We start from the raw sequence: 19,669 nt of genomic DNA, 5'->3' as shown, positions 1-19,669 counted from the left end.
AGACATGCCGGAAAAGACAGAACTTGTGTATGTCAATGGATATCCTGTTGATTTGTTTGCTTGATAGAAGAACAACTGCAATCATAACTGAAGAAACAGAAGTCACACCCTACAGTAATAAGATTACGTAGTGAAGATGGAATGACTGTCAGAAGCATAGGAATATCACAAGTTAAACTGCAATGAAACTCACTTAGGAACTTTGAAAATGTGCCTATCAATCAACCATCACTTTGAGCCACTGCTTACGACTCCAGATCATCAGAAAAGTTGGAGAGAACAACTGACCAGAAGTAATCAGCAACCAGACACTGATTCAGGAACAAACCATTGACAGGCCAACAAGGAGAAGACTCCAGTGACAACCATATTTATGTGGTTGGTTTTGTTGAATTTCTGGTCAGTAGTGACTCCTAGGATGTTTGTGGTGGGGGAATTGATTGATAGTAATGCCAATGAATATCTTCTACTGAAAGTGGAATTGGCTGGATCTTATGTGCCCATTCACCCCTGAGCAAGCCTAGTTGCTGTTCATCACTCACTACGTGAGGGTATGGAGTCAGGCTGCTTCATTCCCTGAGGAATTTCCAATAGAATGAAGTACAGTGCAATCATCAGTAAGAAGCCCCACATCTGACATTTTAATGATGGGAAAGTCATTGTTGAAGCAATTGAAGAAAACTCTACAGTGACATCCTGCTGAGAGGAATAGTCAACAATCAGCACAAACATCTTCTTTTGAACCAGGTATAACTCTAAGCATTGCAATCAGTTTCCATTGACTTGGGTTTTAATGGAGTCCTTGAAGGTATATTGGTTCAAATTTTACCATTTGTCAAGGCTTTATTGCTGAAATTTAGCATTTACTTCCAAGTTTGCTCCGAGGTTTGATGAGTTCTAGAGAGCTCACAAAAGGGTACACAAAGAACAGATTATTGATGAGTAAGGAGAAGATGCCCCTGAGGCTGTTGGAAGTGGTGGCAATCACTGATTTTAAAAGAAAATTGTATGGGGACATGAGGAAAATAAATTTGCAGGGCTGAGGGTATAGAGTGAAAACATGGGGACTGAAACAAAAACAGAAATTGCTGGAGGAACTCTGCAGGTCCAGGAGCTTCTGTGAAGAGAAAGCAGAGTTAAGCAGAGCTATCCTTTCAGAAGGGGTAGTGCCAACTGGATTGCTCTGTATAGATGGTTGAATGACCTCCTTGTCATTATGACTTCAAGGGGCCCATGGTAGCATTACTTACACTGATTGAGAGCAGGTTGCTGGAGTGAATTATTAGGTTGGATTTGTCCTGCTTTTCTGTGAATGATGAATACCTGGATCATTTTGTGTTTTGTTGGGTGTGTGACAATATTAGAGATGTGGTTGAAAAGTTTAAGTTTTATTCAATGATAACACAAGATCAAATCAAGAAAGAATAGATTTTAATTGCCGCGGTCTACATTACAAATTCTGTTTAAAACAATATCACAAGACATTACACACTTTGGTGCAATAGTTACCAATCATTCTAAATTTACTTTTTTTAATGCTTAATCAAATTATATCTTTTTAAAACAATGATTAAGATCAGTTATTTTATCTTCCCCATTTCTATGTTAATTAAAACAAAGTTATGTACATCTTTGCACTCCAGCAAGTAATCTCCTATGATTACAGGAAGGGTAACTTGCTTTGGTACTCACTGCTGGGACAGGTGTATAACAACAGTTATCACAAAAGCAATCCAGTAAGAACATTACAGACGAGAGAAGCCTTCCAATTAAAATAGCACAGAAATGATATTATAAATACCAATTCTCCCATCAGTTATGCTCTTTCCTCTGTTCTCCGCCAATTATTCAGTAGGAACTATGTATGGAGGAGCCATGTACAAACTGAATAGCACCAGATTGAGGTCAGCTGTTAGCAGGAGGCACTGCATAGTTACAATGCTGCTGTGTTGCATTGTCATCACTTCCCCTGACACACTCACAGTCTTTCTGTTATTCACCCAGCTTTTCTCATATCATGACTAAATTTAACTCACTAACAGATTTGCAGAATACCTGGATACAAGCTGTTTTTCTCCCTTAGTGTAACACCACATAGTACAGACTCTGATCAAGTGGACTATGCTTTTGCTGTACGCATATGGATGACATTTGACAGTAATGACTTTGTGAAGGTAAGAGGGATCAGCAGGGTACAGAAGTAGCACTGTACTTACAAGTTTGAAATATTAAAGAAAATAATAACCTGCCCTTGAGCAGTTAAGGGTTCATCTCTTCCCCAACCATTGCCTTCTTTCATCTTCTGCTTCAATCGATCGATTCAATGATTCAATGGTTCCTGTCTGAACCACTTTCAGAATAAGGAACAAATGAATCATGATATAATTCAGTGTAATAAATGAATCAGAACCAAATCACTCTAATCCTCATTCTTGAGATCCACATAGTACATAGACAAGATTCAGAGTAGAAAACTGACCAAAACCAGAGCTCACTGCTTTTTTCACCCATCGACTGCTGATTAGCTAAGGACCCGCTACGCATGATTCCAGCTGTAATGCTACATCGTCACACTTGATCTGCCTGCTCAGAACCTCGCCACCTCAGTCAGGCTCCAGCTGTTTGAATGGTTCACTCGGAGGTGGTGAATTCCTGTATTAAAACTGCCACACAGCAAATTTGCAGCATCACTGGAAGCTAAGGACGTCAGGGGTCCTGCACCATCCAGGCAAAGGGAACTCACACAGACTATAATGCAAAGAGAAAAATATAGTTTGGTTAATGAGGTTCTTCGACACCTCCCATCAGAATATCCAATATAAATAGTTTACTTTTCACCACAGGAATCTTAAAAAGGTCTTAAGCTGGTTTGAACTCTTCATAATTCTACGCAGTTAGTAATTTCTCTTTTTCTATTAGAAAGAACTGCTGAAAGAAATAAAGCTGAACCATCCCACTGACTGAGCAGGCTGAGAGGAGACCACAGGAGCTTACTCTCTCTATCAGCAGTGAAATAGCATCAAGGCCAGAAAATAGAAAGGTTTGTGCAAGAAGAGAAAGTACCATTTAGCTGGGCCATTCCACACTGGAAAGAGGAAAGCAGAGTCTGCCCCGTCTGCTCCTCAGCATTTGGACTGCATGATTGCCCAAACACCGCTTGAAACTAACTTTCGGGCATCCCAAAACATAGAAACATTCCAGCAAATAGGAATACATATTCAAAAACAAACATTGCACCCTCAAGCTAAGGTAGTAGGTGTGCAATGATTTTTAAATGATTACTCTCAAACGGTTTGCATGCCTGTTTCAAGGAAGCAGCGTGGCATCAGGACTTTAAGCATCAAGTACTTACACTGGTTAAGTAGCTCATTTTTGTATAAATATCTATTTAAACAGCCCCTCCATGTTGGTTTCTTTATGTAGTTCTGCCAGTTTATTAAACATACTTGAGAAAATCTCTTAGAGGGATTTCCAACATAGCTTGTTTGGGACCATAAATTTTATCATGGTTTCAGACTGAGAGTGAAAAGTTCTTTATACACTTCTTTACGCTTTATTTACTAATTGTGTACCAAACCATAAGAGAAAGCTTTAAAAGGATGTAGGGCCAGTTCACAGCCAACAGCAGAGAACCATCCTGACTAGTGAGATTGATTAATAATGCTAATCCTGCATTCCACCTGAACTGTACATTAGTATAACTACTCAATACTCCAACCCTGTCAAGAGAATATTGCTAGAGTGACAAAAACTGGGAAATACATAACGATTTTCACAACTTTAATAACTCAAAGCACTTAGAGTCATTGAGCACGGAAACAGACCTTACTGTCCAACATTTCCCATGTCAACCAAGTTTCCAAAACTAACCTATTTCCATTTCCCAACGTTTGACCCATATTCCATTAAACTCTTCCTATTCATGTACCTGTCCAAATACCTTTTAAATGGTGTAACTGTACCTATATCTACCACTTCCTCAGGCAGTTCATTCCACATAGACATTACACAGTGACAGAATTGCCTCTTGGGCCCCTTTTAAATATTTTGCCTCTCACGTTAAAAATACGTCCTCTAGTTTTGAACTTCCCCACCCTAGGGAAAAGACTTTTGCTATTCATCTTATCTATGCCAATAAAGTATTTTTGAAATGTATTCACTGTCATGAATATGAAGTACAGTAGATAATTCAGATACAGCAAAAAAGCAGTGCAACCAATGACCAGATCAACTCCTTTGGCAATGTCAGTAGAATGTAAGATATCAGCCAGACAACAGCTCTTGGAATAGTGCCATGGTAACTTTAAAATCCATTTGAGACGGCAGATAGGGACCTCCGTTCACCAGCATGATTTAGCAGAAGGCAGCATGGTGACATAATGGTTCACACTGTTGCTTCACAGCCCAAGGTTCGATTTCAGCCTCAGGTGACTGTTTGTGTGGAGTTTACACATTCTCCCCATGTCTGTGTGGGTTTCCTCTGGGTGCTCGTTTCCTCTTACAGTCCAAAGATGTACAAGTTCGATGGAATGGCCATGCTAAATTGCCCACAGTGCCCAGAGATGTATAGGTTAGGTGGATTAGCCATGGGAAATGCAAGGTTACAGGGATTTGGTGGGATGCTCTTTGGATGGTCAATGTGGACCCAATGGGCTGAATGGCCTCTTTCCACGCAGTAGGGTTCTATGACATCACCTAAAAGGTAGAACCTCAGACAGTATAGCATGCCCCTAATAAGGGTAGGAATGTCAAAGTTATGGAATTTATACGTATATATGGACTAATAACTGTAACTTGAAGTGTTTAAAATAACATATCATTAACATGGAGTGTGGCCTCAGAAATCAATTTCAAAGCCATGAAGTTAGATATTCAGCCTAAAGGAGCACTGCGAAAGCACCACTGTTTTTTACTCTGTGAGAAGTATATGGCATTCATTCATGGTTTGTACACAGTGGAAGGGGTGAGACCGGGAATTAATTCTGTAAGGATCATGGACATAAACCACATTCTCCCTTAATGGAAAAACATGATGTCACCACCAGCTATCTAAGTTATATTGGATTTTAGCGTAAACCACTTCAGAGATATTAGTAGAAGAGCTACAGAGCCAGATCAGTACCACCTGCATCTGACAAATGCTGAATAAATGCTCTTCTATGTGAATGTGACTCTATATAGTTTTAAGTTTGAGGAAAGGCTTTGAACTTGCCTAATGTATTTACTTACATGAAGTTGTTAGTACCAAATTAATTTCCTAGGTCTGGACAAGTGGCATCCCAGCCATAACTAAAATGTGCTTGCTTTGAGCAATGAAACCCACTTGTGTAAAATGGGATCAGCAGATCAATCTCACCACAAAACGATGCATACCGGAACCTGCATCAAATAGCATGGGCAGATCAGTTTTTGGTTTCTGGAATTCTGGTTTCTGCTGAAATCCTACAGTGGCTTAATCATTGGGTATTACTTACGTGATTTCAATAATTGTTACATATTTTTAGATGTATTTTAAATTGTTTCACTCATCAAGGTAAATTGAATTATGCAGAATTTATTGCATAGAATCAGGCCATTTGGCCCTAACCCTCTCCTATTCCTTTCATCTCACCATATCTGTATAACTTTCCATTCTTTTCTCAGTCTTGTGCATCGCCAGCCTCCCCTTAAATACATGTATGCTGTTTGCCTCAATTATACCTTACGTCAGTAAGTACAACATTCTGACCATTGCTGGACAAAGACACTTTTTGTAAAGCACTCAGCAGAACAATTTACAAGAGATACCAAAGTAATGGGAAACATTTGTAGCCTACCACAATACTTGATAAGATTCTGCAATTGGGCAATATTTGCTACATAATTCAGAGTGTGTGAAGAATTAAGACAACAACCAATTTAAAGATTGTCAAACAGGCGCACAGTATGGCTCACTTGCACATTCTACTATAATGCAACAGTTGCCATACCTCTGCAATCCTGTGCTATAGAAAATCATGCTATCGAAAACCATTATACAAAATCATGCTGAACAAACTTGCTATAGAAAATCTCTATACCTGTTTAATAGAAACTTCATGTTATTCAAACAGTGTCCGCAATTCATCAATTGCGTTATAGCTAGTTTGGGTTAATGAAACATGCGTTATCCCAGAACGACCTATAACTGGTGGCTATATAATACTGCCTTCTTTGCAGACAGAAAGATTATGAACACAAATACTGCCTGTTTCAACTCAACAAAGTAGTGGAAACAACTTCTCTATGTTTAATCCAATAAACGCGATCATAATTTTAGAAAACCTTTATTAGGTTACCCTTCAGTCTCCTATTTTCTTGTGAAAAGAGCTCCAACCTGCTTAATTTTTCCTGAGAAAGATTGCATGTTGCAGTATAATCTAGTTATGAGACACCAACTGAAGTTAGTTCCAAAATACTGTGAGATGTTGTCCAGTGTAAGGATAGTACCTGCAGTGTCACGATTCCAGATCTTCACAGTGCAGTCATGACCTGAGGTTGCAACTAAGGGGAATGAAGAAGTTGTGTTTGGAAGAAATATACAGGCTGTAGTGGTCTGTAGGTGTCCGTTGTACTCGCACACCTTACGTTTTGCCTGTCTCAGATCCCATAGCTGGAAGAAGAGACGAAAACCATCCTGTTAAAAATCTTACTAGGTCTCGACCAATCCCTTAGCAGCTAACATTTATAGATGGCTATCAATTAAGGCATGCATTAAATTGACCCGCTGGCCTCCATTGGCAAAAACTCCTTTCTGCACGATACACACAAGTAATTGTTCTGTAACAAACTACTTTGTAAATGAAAAGTAGCAACTTTCTCTAATAGGGGCCCCACAAATCTGCTGCTGAGGATGGGAAATTAACTTGAAGTTTCAACTTGGACTATAGTTTATGTGCCAGATCAAACCATGTAAATGTCTTCAAATCCAGGTGACTATTTTTTCTTCCATAGCACCATTCTCTGCTGGCAAATAAGGATGAAGTGTGGACATGACAAATAAAGCAGAGAAGTAGAAAGAGAAATCAGAGTAAAGATACAATCAACAATGGTGGAACAGTTAAATGGGTTGATGTGAAAATAATACGGAAACATTGGAAGTTTTATAAGTGATAAAATGGATAATGTACAAGGTATTAAGGATAAGCTAGAAAGATGTAGGCACCTACACTATCGACTGATCAGTGGAGTTTTAATGTTTCTTGAAAATTACTCAGTGCTTCTCTCTACTCGATAGTGTGTGAACAAATAGAATATGAAGGAAGGAGAAGAAGAGGATTATGAGAAACAGAAGGGAAAGAATCAAGCACTGGGTTCATATGAACCAGGGCTGTAAGAAACTACAGAAGGTGATGGGCACAGCCCAGACCATCACAGAAGCCAACCTTCCATCCATAGACTTCATTTACACAGCTTGCTGCCATGGAAAGGCTGCCAGCATCATCAAAGACCCATCGCACTGTGGTAATGATCTCCTACAACCCCTTCAGTCAGGCAGAAGATGCAGAAGCCTGAACACATGCACCACAGGTTCAGGAACAATTTCTTCTCAGCTATTATTAGACTCATGAATGGACTGTCTAGCCTCAAATAATGCTGAACCTGCTAATGTTGATCTCACCTATTGCTAGCCCTGTGCAACGTAACCTGTATGCCTCTAACTCTTTTTGATCTGTATATCCTTGCTTACTATAATCTGTCTTTACTGATCAGAAACAAAATTTTTCACTGTTCCTCGGTACACATGACAATAAATCAATCAAATTTTGTGTGTTGGTTTGAAGAGTAATCATGCCTCTTTTTCTGTGATTACAGATCATGTGCAGTCTAGTGAGCAATTGGGAAGACAGCATGTTAAGTGGAACCGGAGTCTGGTAGCCAAGTTGCAGCCTTTAGGGAAGTGAAAAAGCTGTTATTGTAATCTTTGGCCAACTACGATCCAAAGTGAGAGGCGGTGCTGACATGCAATGCCTCCTCGTATGGTATCAGGGTACTGTTGGCTCACCGTTGGCCCAACGGAGAGGAACGCCTAACAGTGAATGCTTCTCGGACTTTGACTGATGCCAAATGCAAAGTTTGGAAAGTTTGACGATCATCTTTGGTGTAAGCAAGTTCTACCAATATCTTTACGGATGTGAATTTGTCAGAGTAACGAACAACAACCCCTGCTAAGGCTACTTAAAGAAGACAAGGCTGTGCTGCCCATAGCTTCTGGTCGAATTCAGTCATCGTCCCTTATTCTCAATGTGTACAAGTTGGAACACTGTCCAGGAGGCCAATTGGCTCATGTGGATGCTTTGAGCCTTCTCCCACTGGCAAATATACCACCGGTGGTGCTGCCCCTGGAAGAATCTGTTCTAGTTTTAAACTTTCTGGAAACCCTTCCAGTCATTGCAGGCAATATTAGACTATGGTCACAAAAAGACCCAGTAGTAGCAAATTTAAAACAGCTGATTATGGGGGATCCAGAAAGGCCACCACAAATGAGATTGAGACCTGTCTGGACCCGATAAAACTGGATCACTGCAGAGGATGGGCATACAATGGGGAGCTAGAGTGACTGTTGCAAGTAAAGAACGCTGCTAAATACTGGCTGAGTCCCACCAGGGTAATTCAGGGTTTTCCAAAATGAAAATGCTGGCATGAGGTTATGTCTGGTGGCTGACATAACCAGTCTGGATGCTGACCTAGCTGTATTTATGGGGCAATGCCCAGAGTGCCGACAAAGGACAAAAATTACTGCCAACAACACCCCCATATTTGTGGGAATGGCTGGGTAAACCCTGGACTCTGTTACACTTTGACTATGCAGGTCCTTTCATGGGGTCAATGTTCCTGGGTCATTGTGGATGCCAATTCAAAGTGGTTGGATGTGCAGAGTGTTCATTCGACCATGATGTGTTTCTCAGCCCCGTTCTTCTGCTGCCTTCTCTTCATAACCCTTGATGTCCTTACAAATCAAAAACACGGTTTAAAGACACTCAGTGACATGGCCTCTACAGCCTTCTGCAGTTCTGAATTCCACAGATTCACCACCCTCTGGCTGACAAAATTCCATCTCATCTCAGCTCGGAAGGGTTGCCCCTTCACTGGTTGATGATTGTTAGGCTTTGGGGAGTCACATAGTGGGTTACTGTCTGCGGTATTCCTAGTCTCTGACTTGCTCTTGTACCCATTGTATTGATATGGCAAATCCAGTTGAGTTTCTGATCAATGCTAACTCCCAGGACATTGGAAGTAGGGGATCCAGTAATAGCACTGAACGTCAAGTATGGTGGTTAGATTGCCTCTTACTGGAGACGGTCATTGCCTGGCATTTTACGACATTAAGGGCCATTCCTGATGAAGAGTTTTTGCCCGAAACATCAATTTTCCTGCTTCTCGAATGCTGCCTGACCTGCTGTGCTTTTCCAGCACCACTCTAATCTAGACTCTGGTTTCCAGCATCTGCAGTCCTTGTTTTTACCCATTTTACGACATTAATGTTACTTGATCAGGATTGAGGACAAACAAGTCCTCTGGGCCTGATAGCCTACATCCTAGGTTATTACAGGAAGTGGTGGCGGAGATAGCAGATCCACTGGTTACAATATTTCAAAATTCTCTGGACATGGGAAAAATTCCAGCGGATTAGAAAAATGCTAATATAATGCCCTTATTCAAAAAGGGAAGGCAATAGGTGGGAAATTACAGACAAGTTAATTTAACATCTGTTGTTGGGAAAGTGTCAAAGAAGCAATATCAGGACATTTGGAAAGTCAAAACACTATCCATCAAAGTCAGCATGGTTTTACAAAGGGTAAAGCATGTTTGATAGAGTTCTTTGAAGACATAACAAGCAAAGTGGATAAAATAGGATCCTGTAGAAGTAACATATCTGGACTTCGGTAGGCATTTGATAAGGTGCCGCATGAAAGGTTAATTCACAAGGTTGGATCATATGGGACTAGAGTAATTTATTAGCTTGGATAGATGACTGGCTGTTGGACAGAGAGATGGGATAAATGCTTTTTTTTGGGATGGTGAGTAGTAGCTAGTGGGTGCCACAGGGTTTGGTCCTTGGGTCCTAACTATTTACAATCTACATTAATAACTTGGATACAGGGATAAAAGGCTTTATAGTCAAAAATAGGCAGAATGGTAAATTGCAATGAGGAAATAAGAGCCTTACAAATGGATTTAGGTAGGTTAGAAGAGCGGGCCAAAATGTGGCAGATGGAGCTGAATGTGGGTAACTGAGAGGTCATGCATTTTGATTGGAAACATGGGAAGGCAACGTATTTTAATGGGGAGAAGACTTTGGGTGCTCCGATACAGAGGGATTTGGGTGTCCTCATTCATGTGTCACAGAAAACTAGCATGCAAGTACAGCAGATAATAAAGCAAGAGGATGGAATGGTGGCTTTTATAGCTAATGGTATAGAATATAAAAGGTAAGGAAGTATTATTGTAACAAAGGCATTGGTGAGACCGCATCTGGAGTTTTGTGCACTATTTCGGTCTCCTTATTTGATATGAGCTGTAGTGGCATTGGAGGCGATTCAGAGGAGGTTTACTAAATTGATCCCAGAGATGAGGTGTTTATTGTATGAAGAGAGATTAAACAGTTTAGGCCTATAATGTCTGGAGTTTAGAAGAAGGGAGATCAAATTGAGGCATTCGAGATAATAAAAGGTAGGGATAAAATAGACATGGAACATATGCTTCCTCTTATGGGGCATTCTAGGACGAGATGTCATAGTCTCGAGGGGCAGCAAATTTAAAACACAGTGCAGAAACTACTTCTCCCAAAGTGTTGTGAATCTGTGGAATTTGTTACTGCGAAGTGCAGTGGATGCTCGGATGGTGAGTAAATTTAAAGGAGGAGTTAGACAGATTTTTAATTGGTATGGGTTGAAGGGTTATGGGGAGAAGGCAGGAAAATTGGGGTGAGGAGGATATCAGCCATAATCGAATGGTGGAGCTGACTCGATGGGCCGAATGGCCTATTTCTGCTCCTATATCTTATGAACTTATGATATTAAATTACAAGGTCACAGTTCCTGACCAGACTCATGCTGTACAGTCAGCTAACAGCTCAAAAGGTTCTAGCTGTACCGTAATTGATATTATTTACAGTCTTACTCCATCACTAGCACTGACATAGAGTAAGTTCACATTTGGTCAGATCTTCATTATTGTCAATGTGAACCTGGATGTTACACTATAGATTTTAGTTGGTCTTAATAGGTTGTTGATGAGCTGTGGCCACGTGTGGTGTTAAGGTGGTTATAGTCTTGCCACTCAACTCCCCACCCGGCCTCTAGATAAATAGGCCAGTGCTGAAACTGTTTGCTGGGCAAACCACTAACTCCCACTTCTCTCCGATCCTGACCCTGGTAGGATCTAAAAACCTAGCCTCAGATATCTGCATTGTTCTTAAGAATTGGCTAAATATTTTCTTATTCCAACTGCTAATCAATCATAAAGTGTCTTTTCTTCATTTTGCTTTTATTAAACCAATTCCTGTCTTTTCCTGTATTATTCCACCAGTCCCCACACACAGAAAACGTGAGTCTGATATCCAGGTAACAATAAAATTTGAGAGCTAAAGCGATGGAAATTTCCCAGGGATCGCAGATATCCAGTGACCCTGCAGTAAGTGGTGGACGTCACAGGTTTGATTGTGATGCCTGCTGTAGTTCAATAGCCTGTCAATATGCAAAGCTTTAATGTGAAAAGTTAAATGATATAATGTGCAAGGGCAATTAGGGATGGGCAATAAATGACCAACCAGCGATGCCCACGACTCATGTGAGAATAAAAAAAGGATTTTTGAAAAAAAAAGTTCTGCCTGACCGCAAACCTTCTTTAAACTGGACTACAATGCTGGTCACATACTGTGGCTTCACAGCCCTCGCCGCTAAAACCATTGCTGCAGGTAATGCAGTATCGCCCATCAGCACTGGCATCACAGTATGTTTGGATGTGCTGTTTTATTGGGAAAGTGTGAGTCACCTGGAGTTCACGGCTATTCCAGATTCTGTCAAGAGAAAAGACAAGAGTGAGGAAACCATCAGTAAACATTACTGGTTCGTGTGAAACCTTGTTCTTCTAGACTGTTTCAGATCTCTTAAATCACTTTCATGGAGGTTCCAACTCCCAGTTATGTCAGAACTGTCAATACTTACCTTAATTGAGATCTAACTGCAATCGTATTAACATAACTGCAATTAAGTTTAAACCCGGTCATCCAATTATTTTTAGCTACGGGGTTTATTCTGACACTCTCCAAGGTCTCAACAATGTCTTCAACAATAAAGAATCATACCAGAGGTAAATTAAAAGCAAGTTTATTAGACAAAAGCTGAGCAATTAAGTTGCTTAGAGTAATAACTTTACAGGTGGCATCATTTCATCCAACTCTGAGGCAGCAAAAATAATAAAAAGAACTGAGCCAACACTTTGGAAAAATTAAAGAGGACGTTTCATGGAAATTAAAACAGGTTCTTAAAAATTCACACTGAGCTTTTCACAATTTCAGGACATTCAAACTGTTTGGTGCCTTTTCTGAGGTTTCTACACTGAATCTGCAATCTAGCCAGAATCAGCCTTTCATATTGTTGAAAATTATGACTTAAATCTCCTGGGTACAAATTTTATAAGAACCACCTTTGGACATTTACAAACTGGTTAAGTTTTATTTACATTTTCTATATAACCTGTAACTAACAAACTTATAACACACTGAAACAAGTTTGGCACACAAATCTGAACTGGTGTTGCCTCTTAAAATGGGTTATGTACTGACTGAGTATCGTAACTGGATAAACAGACCAAATTTCTGTCAAATTAAACAGCTCCTCTATCTACTTCAACAGAAACAGAAGCTACTAAATACAAAGATGACATATAACCAAGTGTTTAAAACCTTTGAAAAACAATATTGTAACATGCACCATTCTGCTTGCAACTACTCCTATAAGGCGAGCTGACGTCGTATGTCATGCTCATCTGTCTTGCGCCATCCTCGCACATCCACTATAGCTTATCTCCAATCTCCATCATCCAAAAAAATCTCTTTCTGCTGTCCTCCACAGAGATGTCTTTAAACTTTCAGCTCTGGTCAAGTGGCTTAAATATTGACTTTTTTTCTTCTGGAAGTAACATTTCAGAGCTCTTTCAGTTTCAAGCACCTCATCACTTGCCTTAGATCTGTATATGGACTTTTCAGCAAATGCCTGAGCATCTAGATTTCAAAGGCTTCTAGTCTCACTCACAGATCTTTACTTATTATTCACATTTCTGAGATGTAAAGGAAATTCAATAGAATGCAACATCTTTTAAGATTTTTCCTTATTATAAGTTTGAATTTTCTTGTTAACACATCCTTCGCCTTCACAAAATTACCTCCTGTAATATTTATTCTAAATCCTACAAAACACATCAGCCATCTTCTGTTGTTCATGAAGAGACAAACTTGGGTTTCAGTGTGTGACACCAGCCATTTCAATCTTTACTCTAGTGTCCTTGAATATATTCCTTTTAATTAACATTGTTTTTGTCCTTTTGGTGATCATATTTAATCTAACTCTGATATATAATAACTTGTAGGACCTCCTCTAATTTCACGCTGTGTATCACACATGAGGCATGTTCATACCTCTAATTTTTTTATCCTGGAACTACATCAAGTTCTCTAAATATTTGTTCTGTGTCCAGATTTAGTAATTTTTGGTGACAGTACACAGCTTTCTTGTATTCCTGTCTTCACTTGGAACATGCATGGCTGTCTCTCTTCTGGCCTGATGTTCATTATTTGTTCCTAATATAGATTCTAGATAAATCTCACACCTTTACTGTCAATATCACATTTCAGCATCACATTTATTAATAGAAGGAACTGTCAACAATTCTATCTAGCAGCATCTACTCACTGACAAAAGCAAAAAGCTGCAGATGCTGGACATCTGAAATAAATGGAGAAAATTCTGGAGAAACTCGGTTAGTCTGGTAGCATCTGTGGAGAAAGAGAGAGTTAACATTTCAAGTCTGATTTGACACTTCAGAACTGCTCACTGGAACTCAGTATAGTTTGTGTCAGGGTCACCCAGCTCCTGACTGCATTACAGCTTTGGTCCGAACATGGATAATAGAGCTGAATTCCAGAGGTGAGGTGAAGCGACTGCCCTTTACATCAAAGTCAAATGTGACCATGTGTGGCATCAAGGACCCCCAAGCAAAACTGGCTTCAATGGGAATCTGAGGAAAACCCTCTGCTGGTTGGAGTTATACCTGGCACAAAAGATGACGCCTGCGGTTGCTGAAGGTAATCATCTCAGCTCCAGGGCATCTCTGCAGGAATTAAACAGTGTTCAAGCCCCAACCATCTTCAGCTGCTTCACCAATGACTTCCTCTCCATTATAAGGTCAGAAGTGGGGATGTTTGCTGATGATTACACAATGTTAGCACTATTCACGATTTCTCAGATACTGAAGCAATCTGTCTACATATGCAGCAAGACCTTGGCAACATCCAGGCTTGTTAAGTGGCAAGTAATATTTGTACAAACTAAATGCCAGGCAATGACCATCTCTGACAACAGGAAATCTAACTACAGTCCTTGACATTCAATGGCATCACCATCACTGAGTCCACCATATCAATATTCCAGGGGGTTACCGTTGACTACAAACTGGATTAGACCAGCCTTGCAAATACGATGGCTACAAGAGGCGGATAAAGCTAGGAACTGTGCAGCAAGAAACTCAATTCCTGTCTCCCATGTCTGTACACATTCTACAAAATTGAAGTCCAGAATGTGATAGAACTCTGTTCACTTGCCTGGATGGATGCAACAACATTCAAGAATTTCAACACCATCCAGAATGAAGCAGTCCACTTGACTGGCACCCCATTTACCACCTTTAACGTTCAGTCCCATCACCACCGATGCACAATGGCAGCAGTGTATATTGTCTACAAGAAGAATGAACTGCAAAAATGCAACAAGGTTCTTCCGACAGCAACTTCCAAACCTATGATGTACCATTTAAAAATAGACAATTTCTAACCATCAATTCCTGAAAAACAGAGCTAGGATAGACAGTTAGATCTTGGCGCAGTGTAAGATGAAGTCACACATTGTTGCAGTAGTATGTGGTTGCATGCATTTCTGCAGAGACTCCAAAATAGTTCTGTATATTCGTGAACTAACCCACATTCCCTTTCCCAGAAGGGAATAATCTGCATTCTCTGCTCAATTAGTTTCAAAATGATCTGCTTTTTTCCCCGACAAATGGTTAGACATATCTTCAGTTTAGCTTCACCTACCTTTAAGTGCCTTAAGGTTTCTTTGTTTCATAGGGGACAGAGTGTTACAAGGGGACATAAATTTAAGGTGAAGGGTGGAAGGTATGGGGGGGTGTCAGGGGTAGGTTCTTTACCCAGAGAGTGGTGGGGGCATGGAATGCACTGCCTGTGGGAGTGGCAGAGTCAGAATCATTGGTGACCTTTAAGCAGCAATTGGATAAGTACATGGATGGGTGCTTAAGCTAGGACAAATGTTCGGCATAACATCGTGGGCCGAAGGGCCTGTTCTGTGCTGTATTGTTCTATGTTCTACAGATAAATGACCATACTTACTAAGGTTATTCCAACTCCTTAGTAGCATCAGCCTGAAAATCTCCACTGACCTAGATCCTTCATGAGGTTACCAGCACTCAGTACTTCAAAGACAAGTTTCAAAATAAAGTAACAAAGTGACCTTTAACAAAATTATAAAACTGCTTCACAGATCTTATTATTCAGTGTCCATTCTTTAACCAAATGGCCAGGACTTCTATTAATTGAACTGTAAACCTTGCCACGCAGAAGTTATAATAATGAGTACTCTAAGACAATACTGATGACAAAGGGGACCTGTACAATTTACAACTGGTTTTCATCAAAGACAGAATATAGCTGGCCAGGCTTGAGAAGATAGAATGGAGGAATAAATCAAAATAAAAAGTGCCTGACTTAAAAGAGAACAGTCCTAACCATCTGAAATTCACTCAATGTCATTGGTATAGCATCAGTTAAAGCAACTATTTATTTTGCAATGTTTTAAAGTTATTTAATATTTTGGAAAGTCTAACCACTTATTGATCTCCCTTGAAGTTTGCTATGTTGGAGAAGCATACACAAGTACGCACCTTGAATTCCTAGGTCAATTTACTGTATGCACAAAACATCCATTTAATGATCCTTACTGAATGAGTGAGCTAGTTGATGTGGACTACAGTTAACTCACCTGATCATCTTGTCCTCTGAGGTCTGAATTACAAGTGATTCTGCAGGAATCCAGCAGATGTGTGTCACCTGGAAAAGAGTTGACTACAATCAATTAATTCATCAATCAAGAAATGTTGCCATGTAACTAAACAACATACCAACAATCAAGAAAGAGTGGGACAGTTATATACAAAGCCACTAATTTAGTTTCAATGAAAAAGAAAAGTCAGATGACCAAATCACCAGTAAAAATCTCACAATCCAGAGCTACTTGAACATTAGACTTTTGTATTTGGGACCTGAGTTTAAATCCAGCTGAGACTGACAGAGTCAAGCAACATTCTTTCCTGGGTTGTAAAGATTCTATTGAATGGAGTTTTACTCTATGTTGCAGTTGGGGCAAAGGATGTCATCAGGGTCACATTTACATATTTAACAAGCAGCTTGCTGGCTTTTGGGCAAGTGTACTTGGGTACATATTATTTAAAATTCATTGAGATGGTAGGTCATCTGTTCCATTTTAACTGGTCCCCTTGCCTGGTTTATGTTGAAATACTTTACTCCTTTACTGTCTTTCACAAGATAACCAACAATAGACAAACACAAATCTTGAGTATTTGTTGAATCTTCAAAATAAAGAGTATGTTCAAGAAAGTAACACTCTTGTGTTTTAAGAGAGAAATAAAGACAGTGATACTTTTGCCAGAACAAGGAAAGATAAATCATTTTGTGGTTCTGACTTTCTTTTTCTCATCTTCCCATTTAAATAATTTAAAGAATTATATACATTTTATAATATTCTACAACCAACTAATTGATCTAAGCTTTGCAGTCCTTCCAAATCCAGCCATGAATGGGTGTGGACACTGGAGGAGATGGTTCCATAAATATCCCCATCCTCAATGATGGAGACCCCAACCCATCAATGCAATATACAAGGTTAAACATTTACAAACAAACAATCTACAGCCAGAAGGGCAAGTGGATCTCAACCTCCTGCAGAGGTCATCAACAAAATAGTTGCCAGGCTAAAGCCAAACTGATGCACTCTGTGATATCAAGTAACTGGATAGTCCAAAAAACCATAGGCCCTGACTATTTGGCAGTAGTTCTGAACTTGCAACTGTGTCAGTGCAGCTACCTGACTATGTGGAAAATTGTCTAGCTATGTGCAGTACGCAGAAAACAGGGCAAATACTCAGTCCATTGGTCTAGTCTTGATCATTAGTAAAGTGATAGAAAATGCTGTCAACAATGCTACCAAGCACCATATGCTTGGCAATAACCTGCTAACTGGCCCTGGCAGAACCCTAAACTGGGCATCACTCTGTTCCTGACCTCATTACAGGCTTGGTCCAAACATGGAGAAAAGAACTGAATTCCAGGGGAGAGATGAAAGTGATAGCCCTTGACATCAAATCGGCATTAGACCGAGCGTGATTTCAATAGCAAAACTAAAAGTCAATGGAAATTGGAGGAAAACTCTCCAATGGTTGGAGTCATACCTGGCACAAAGGAAGCTGGTGGTCTTTACTGGATTTTAGCCATCTCAGCTTCAGGACACCTCTGTAGGAGCTCCTCAGGATAGTGACCTAGGCCCAGTCTTCTTCAGTTTCTTCATCAATGACCCTTCCCTCTCTCACAAGGTCAGAAGTGGGTATGATCACTATGACTACATAGATATTGAAGCAGTCCATGTCCAAATGCAGCAGAACCTGGACGTTATTCAGATTTGGGCTGAAACTTGGCAAGTAACATTCACAACACTAAAGTGTCAGGTGATAACCATCTGCAACCACTGCCTCTGGACATTCAATGGGATTGCCATTGCTTTAATCCCCTACTGCCAACAGTTTAAGATTTATCACTTACCAGAAACTTTGAGACTTATCACTTACTGAACTGAATAAATCCTGTGGCTGTAAGAATAGGTCAGAGACTAGGAACCTTGCAGTAAGTAATTTACCTCCTGACTGCCCAAAGCCTGTCTATCATCTATAAGGCACAAGTCAGTAGTGTGATGGATGTTACAAGATGCTCAGTAGAAATTCACCAAGGCTCCTTAGACCAAATCTTCTGAACCCATGGCCACAACATCTAGAAGGACAAGTTTAGCAGATTCATGGGAACACAACCATCTGCAAGTAACCCTACAAGTCACTCAGCATTCTGACTTGGAAATGTATCACAATTCCTTCAATGTAGCTGGGTCAAAATCCTGGAGCTCCCTCCCTTGCAGCATGGTTGGTCGACTTACATCATGCTTCAGGAAGGCAGCTCACTCCCATCTTCTCAAAGGCAAGGGTATATATGAACAGCAGGATCATGAGAAGCAACAAGGATCAAAGGGACTTTGATGTGCATGTACACTGATTTCTTGTGGTGTCAGATCAGGCTGATTAAATGGCTAAGAGGGCATATGGGATACCTGCCTTTATTACTGAGGCATAGAGTTTAAGAGCAGAGAGGTATGCTGGAACAGTATAAAATGCCAGTGAGGCACAACTAGAGTGTGTGCGCAGTTCTGGAACCCACCTGAATCCACGTTACAGTAGTGCATGTATGAGTGTCATTACAACATTCAAGAGAACTGACACCATCAGTACTGGATAGTGGTAGCACCAGACAGGATGCAGAGGAGATTTACCAGGCTGTTGCCTAGGCTGGTGAGTTTCAGTTATGAAGAGAGATTGGACAGACTGGGTTATTCTCCTCAGAGCAGAAGAGATTGAGAGAGGATATGTTCGAAGTGTATAAATTTATGAGGAGCATAGATAGAGTCAATAGGAAAAAATGTTTCCCCTTGATGGAGGGATCAATGAGCAGGGAGTGTAGACTTAAGTCGGGGCAGGAGAATGAGAGGGGATGTGAAGAAAAATATTTTCATCCAGAGGGTGGTGGGAATCAGGAACTGACTGCCTGTAATGGTGGGAGAGGCAGAACCCCTCACAACATTCAAGAGGTTTTTAGTTGTGTACTTGCAATGCCCAGGCATACAAGGCAATGGATCATGTGGTGGAAAATGGGATTAGAATAGTTAAGTGGTTGTTTTTGACTGGTGTGGATGCAATGGGCCAAACAGTCTTTTTCTGTGCTGTACACCTCTATATTTCTATTATTCCCAGATTTTCCAACATGCGTTAAAGCAAATTGTATACTTTTGAAGTATATTCCCAGTGGTCTACAAGAAATGCAGGAACCAATTTACACACAGCAAGCTATCACAATCTGACAAATAAGAAATGTGATAAATAATGATCGGTTTCTGGTTCTGTGAGGGACAAATGCTCACCACACAACAGGATGAGAAAGAACTCACTTGCTTTTTATCAAAACAGTGCCATACTACCATTACAGTCCAGCCAAGAAGGCAAAAAGAGACAGAGTCTCAGCTTA

General features: G+C 40.2%; 1 protein-coding gene across 3 annotated transcripts in view; it reads right to left on the bottom strand.

Annotated features, from left to right (window-relative positions):
- Nucleotides 1-1,414: 1,414 nt before the first annotated feature.
- The window catches only part of wdr31 (WD repeat domain 31), a 42,712-nt gene continuing 24,457 nt past the window's right edge, over nt 1,415-19,669 (bottom strand). For 2 of the 3 annotated variants that reach the window (XM_072566351.1, XM_072566352.1), the window contains exons 7-10: nt 16,293-16,360; nt 11,899-12,040; nt 6,469-6,631; nt 1,415-2,748 (exon numbers count right to left, since the gene is read on the bottom strand). In XM_072566351.1, the coding sequence (XP_072422452.1) occupies nt 2,588-2,748; nt 6,469-6,631; nt 11,899-12,040; nt 16,293-16,360 (534 nt within the window). In that variant the 3' untranslated portion in view covers nt 1,415-2,587. The remainder of the gene's footprint in view (nt 2,749-6,468; nt 6,632-11,898; nt 12,041-16,292; nt 16,361-19,669) is intronic. The other variant, XM_072566353.1, reaches the window with a different exon arrangement.

This window comes from Chiloscyllium punctatum, chromosome 49 (assembly GCF_047496795.1).
Source record: "Chiloscyllium punctatum isolate Juve2018m chromosome 49, sChiPun1.3, whole genome shotgun sequence".
NCBI classification, from domain to species: domain Eukaryota; kingdom Metazoa; phylum Chordata; class Chondrichthyes; order Orectolobiformes; family Hemiscylliidae; genus Chiloscyllium; species Chiloscyllium punctatum.
Note: the sequence above shows the minus strand (reverse complement) of the source record. Positions and strands in the feature narration are given on the sequence as shown.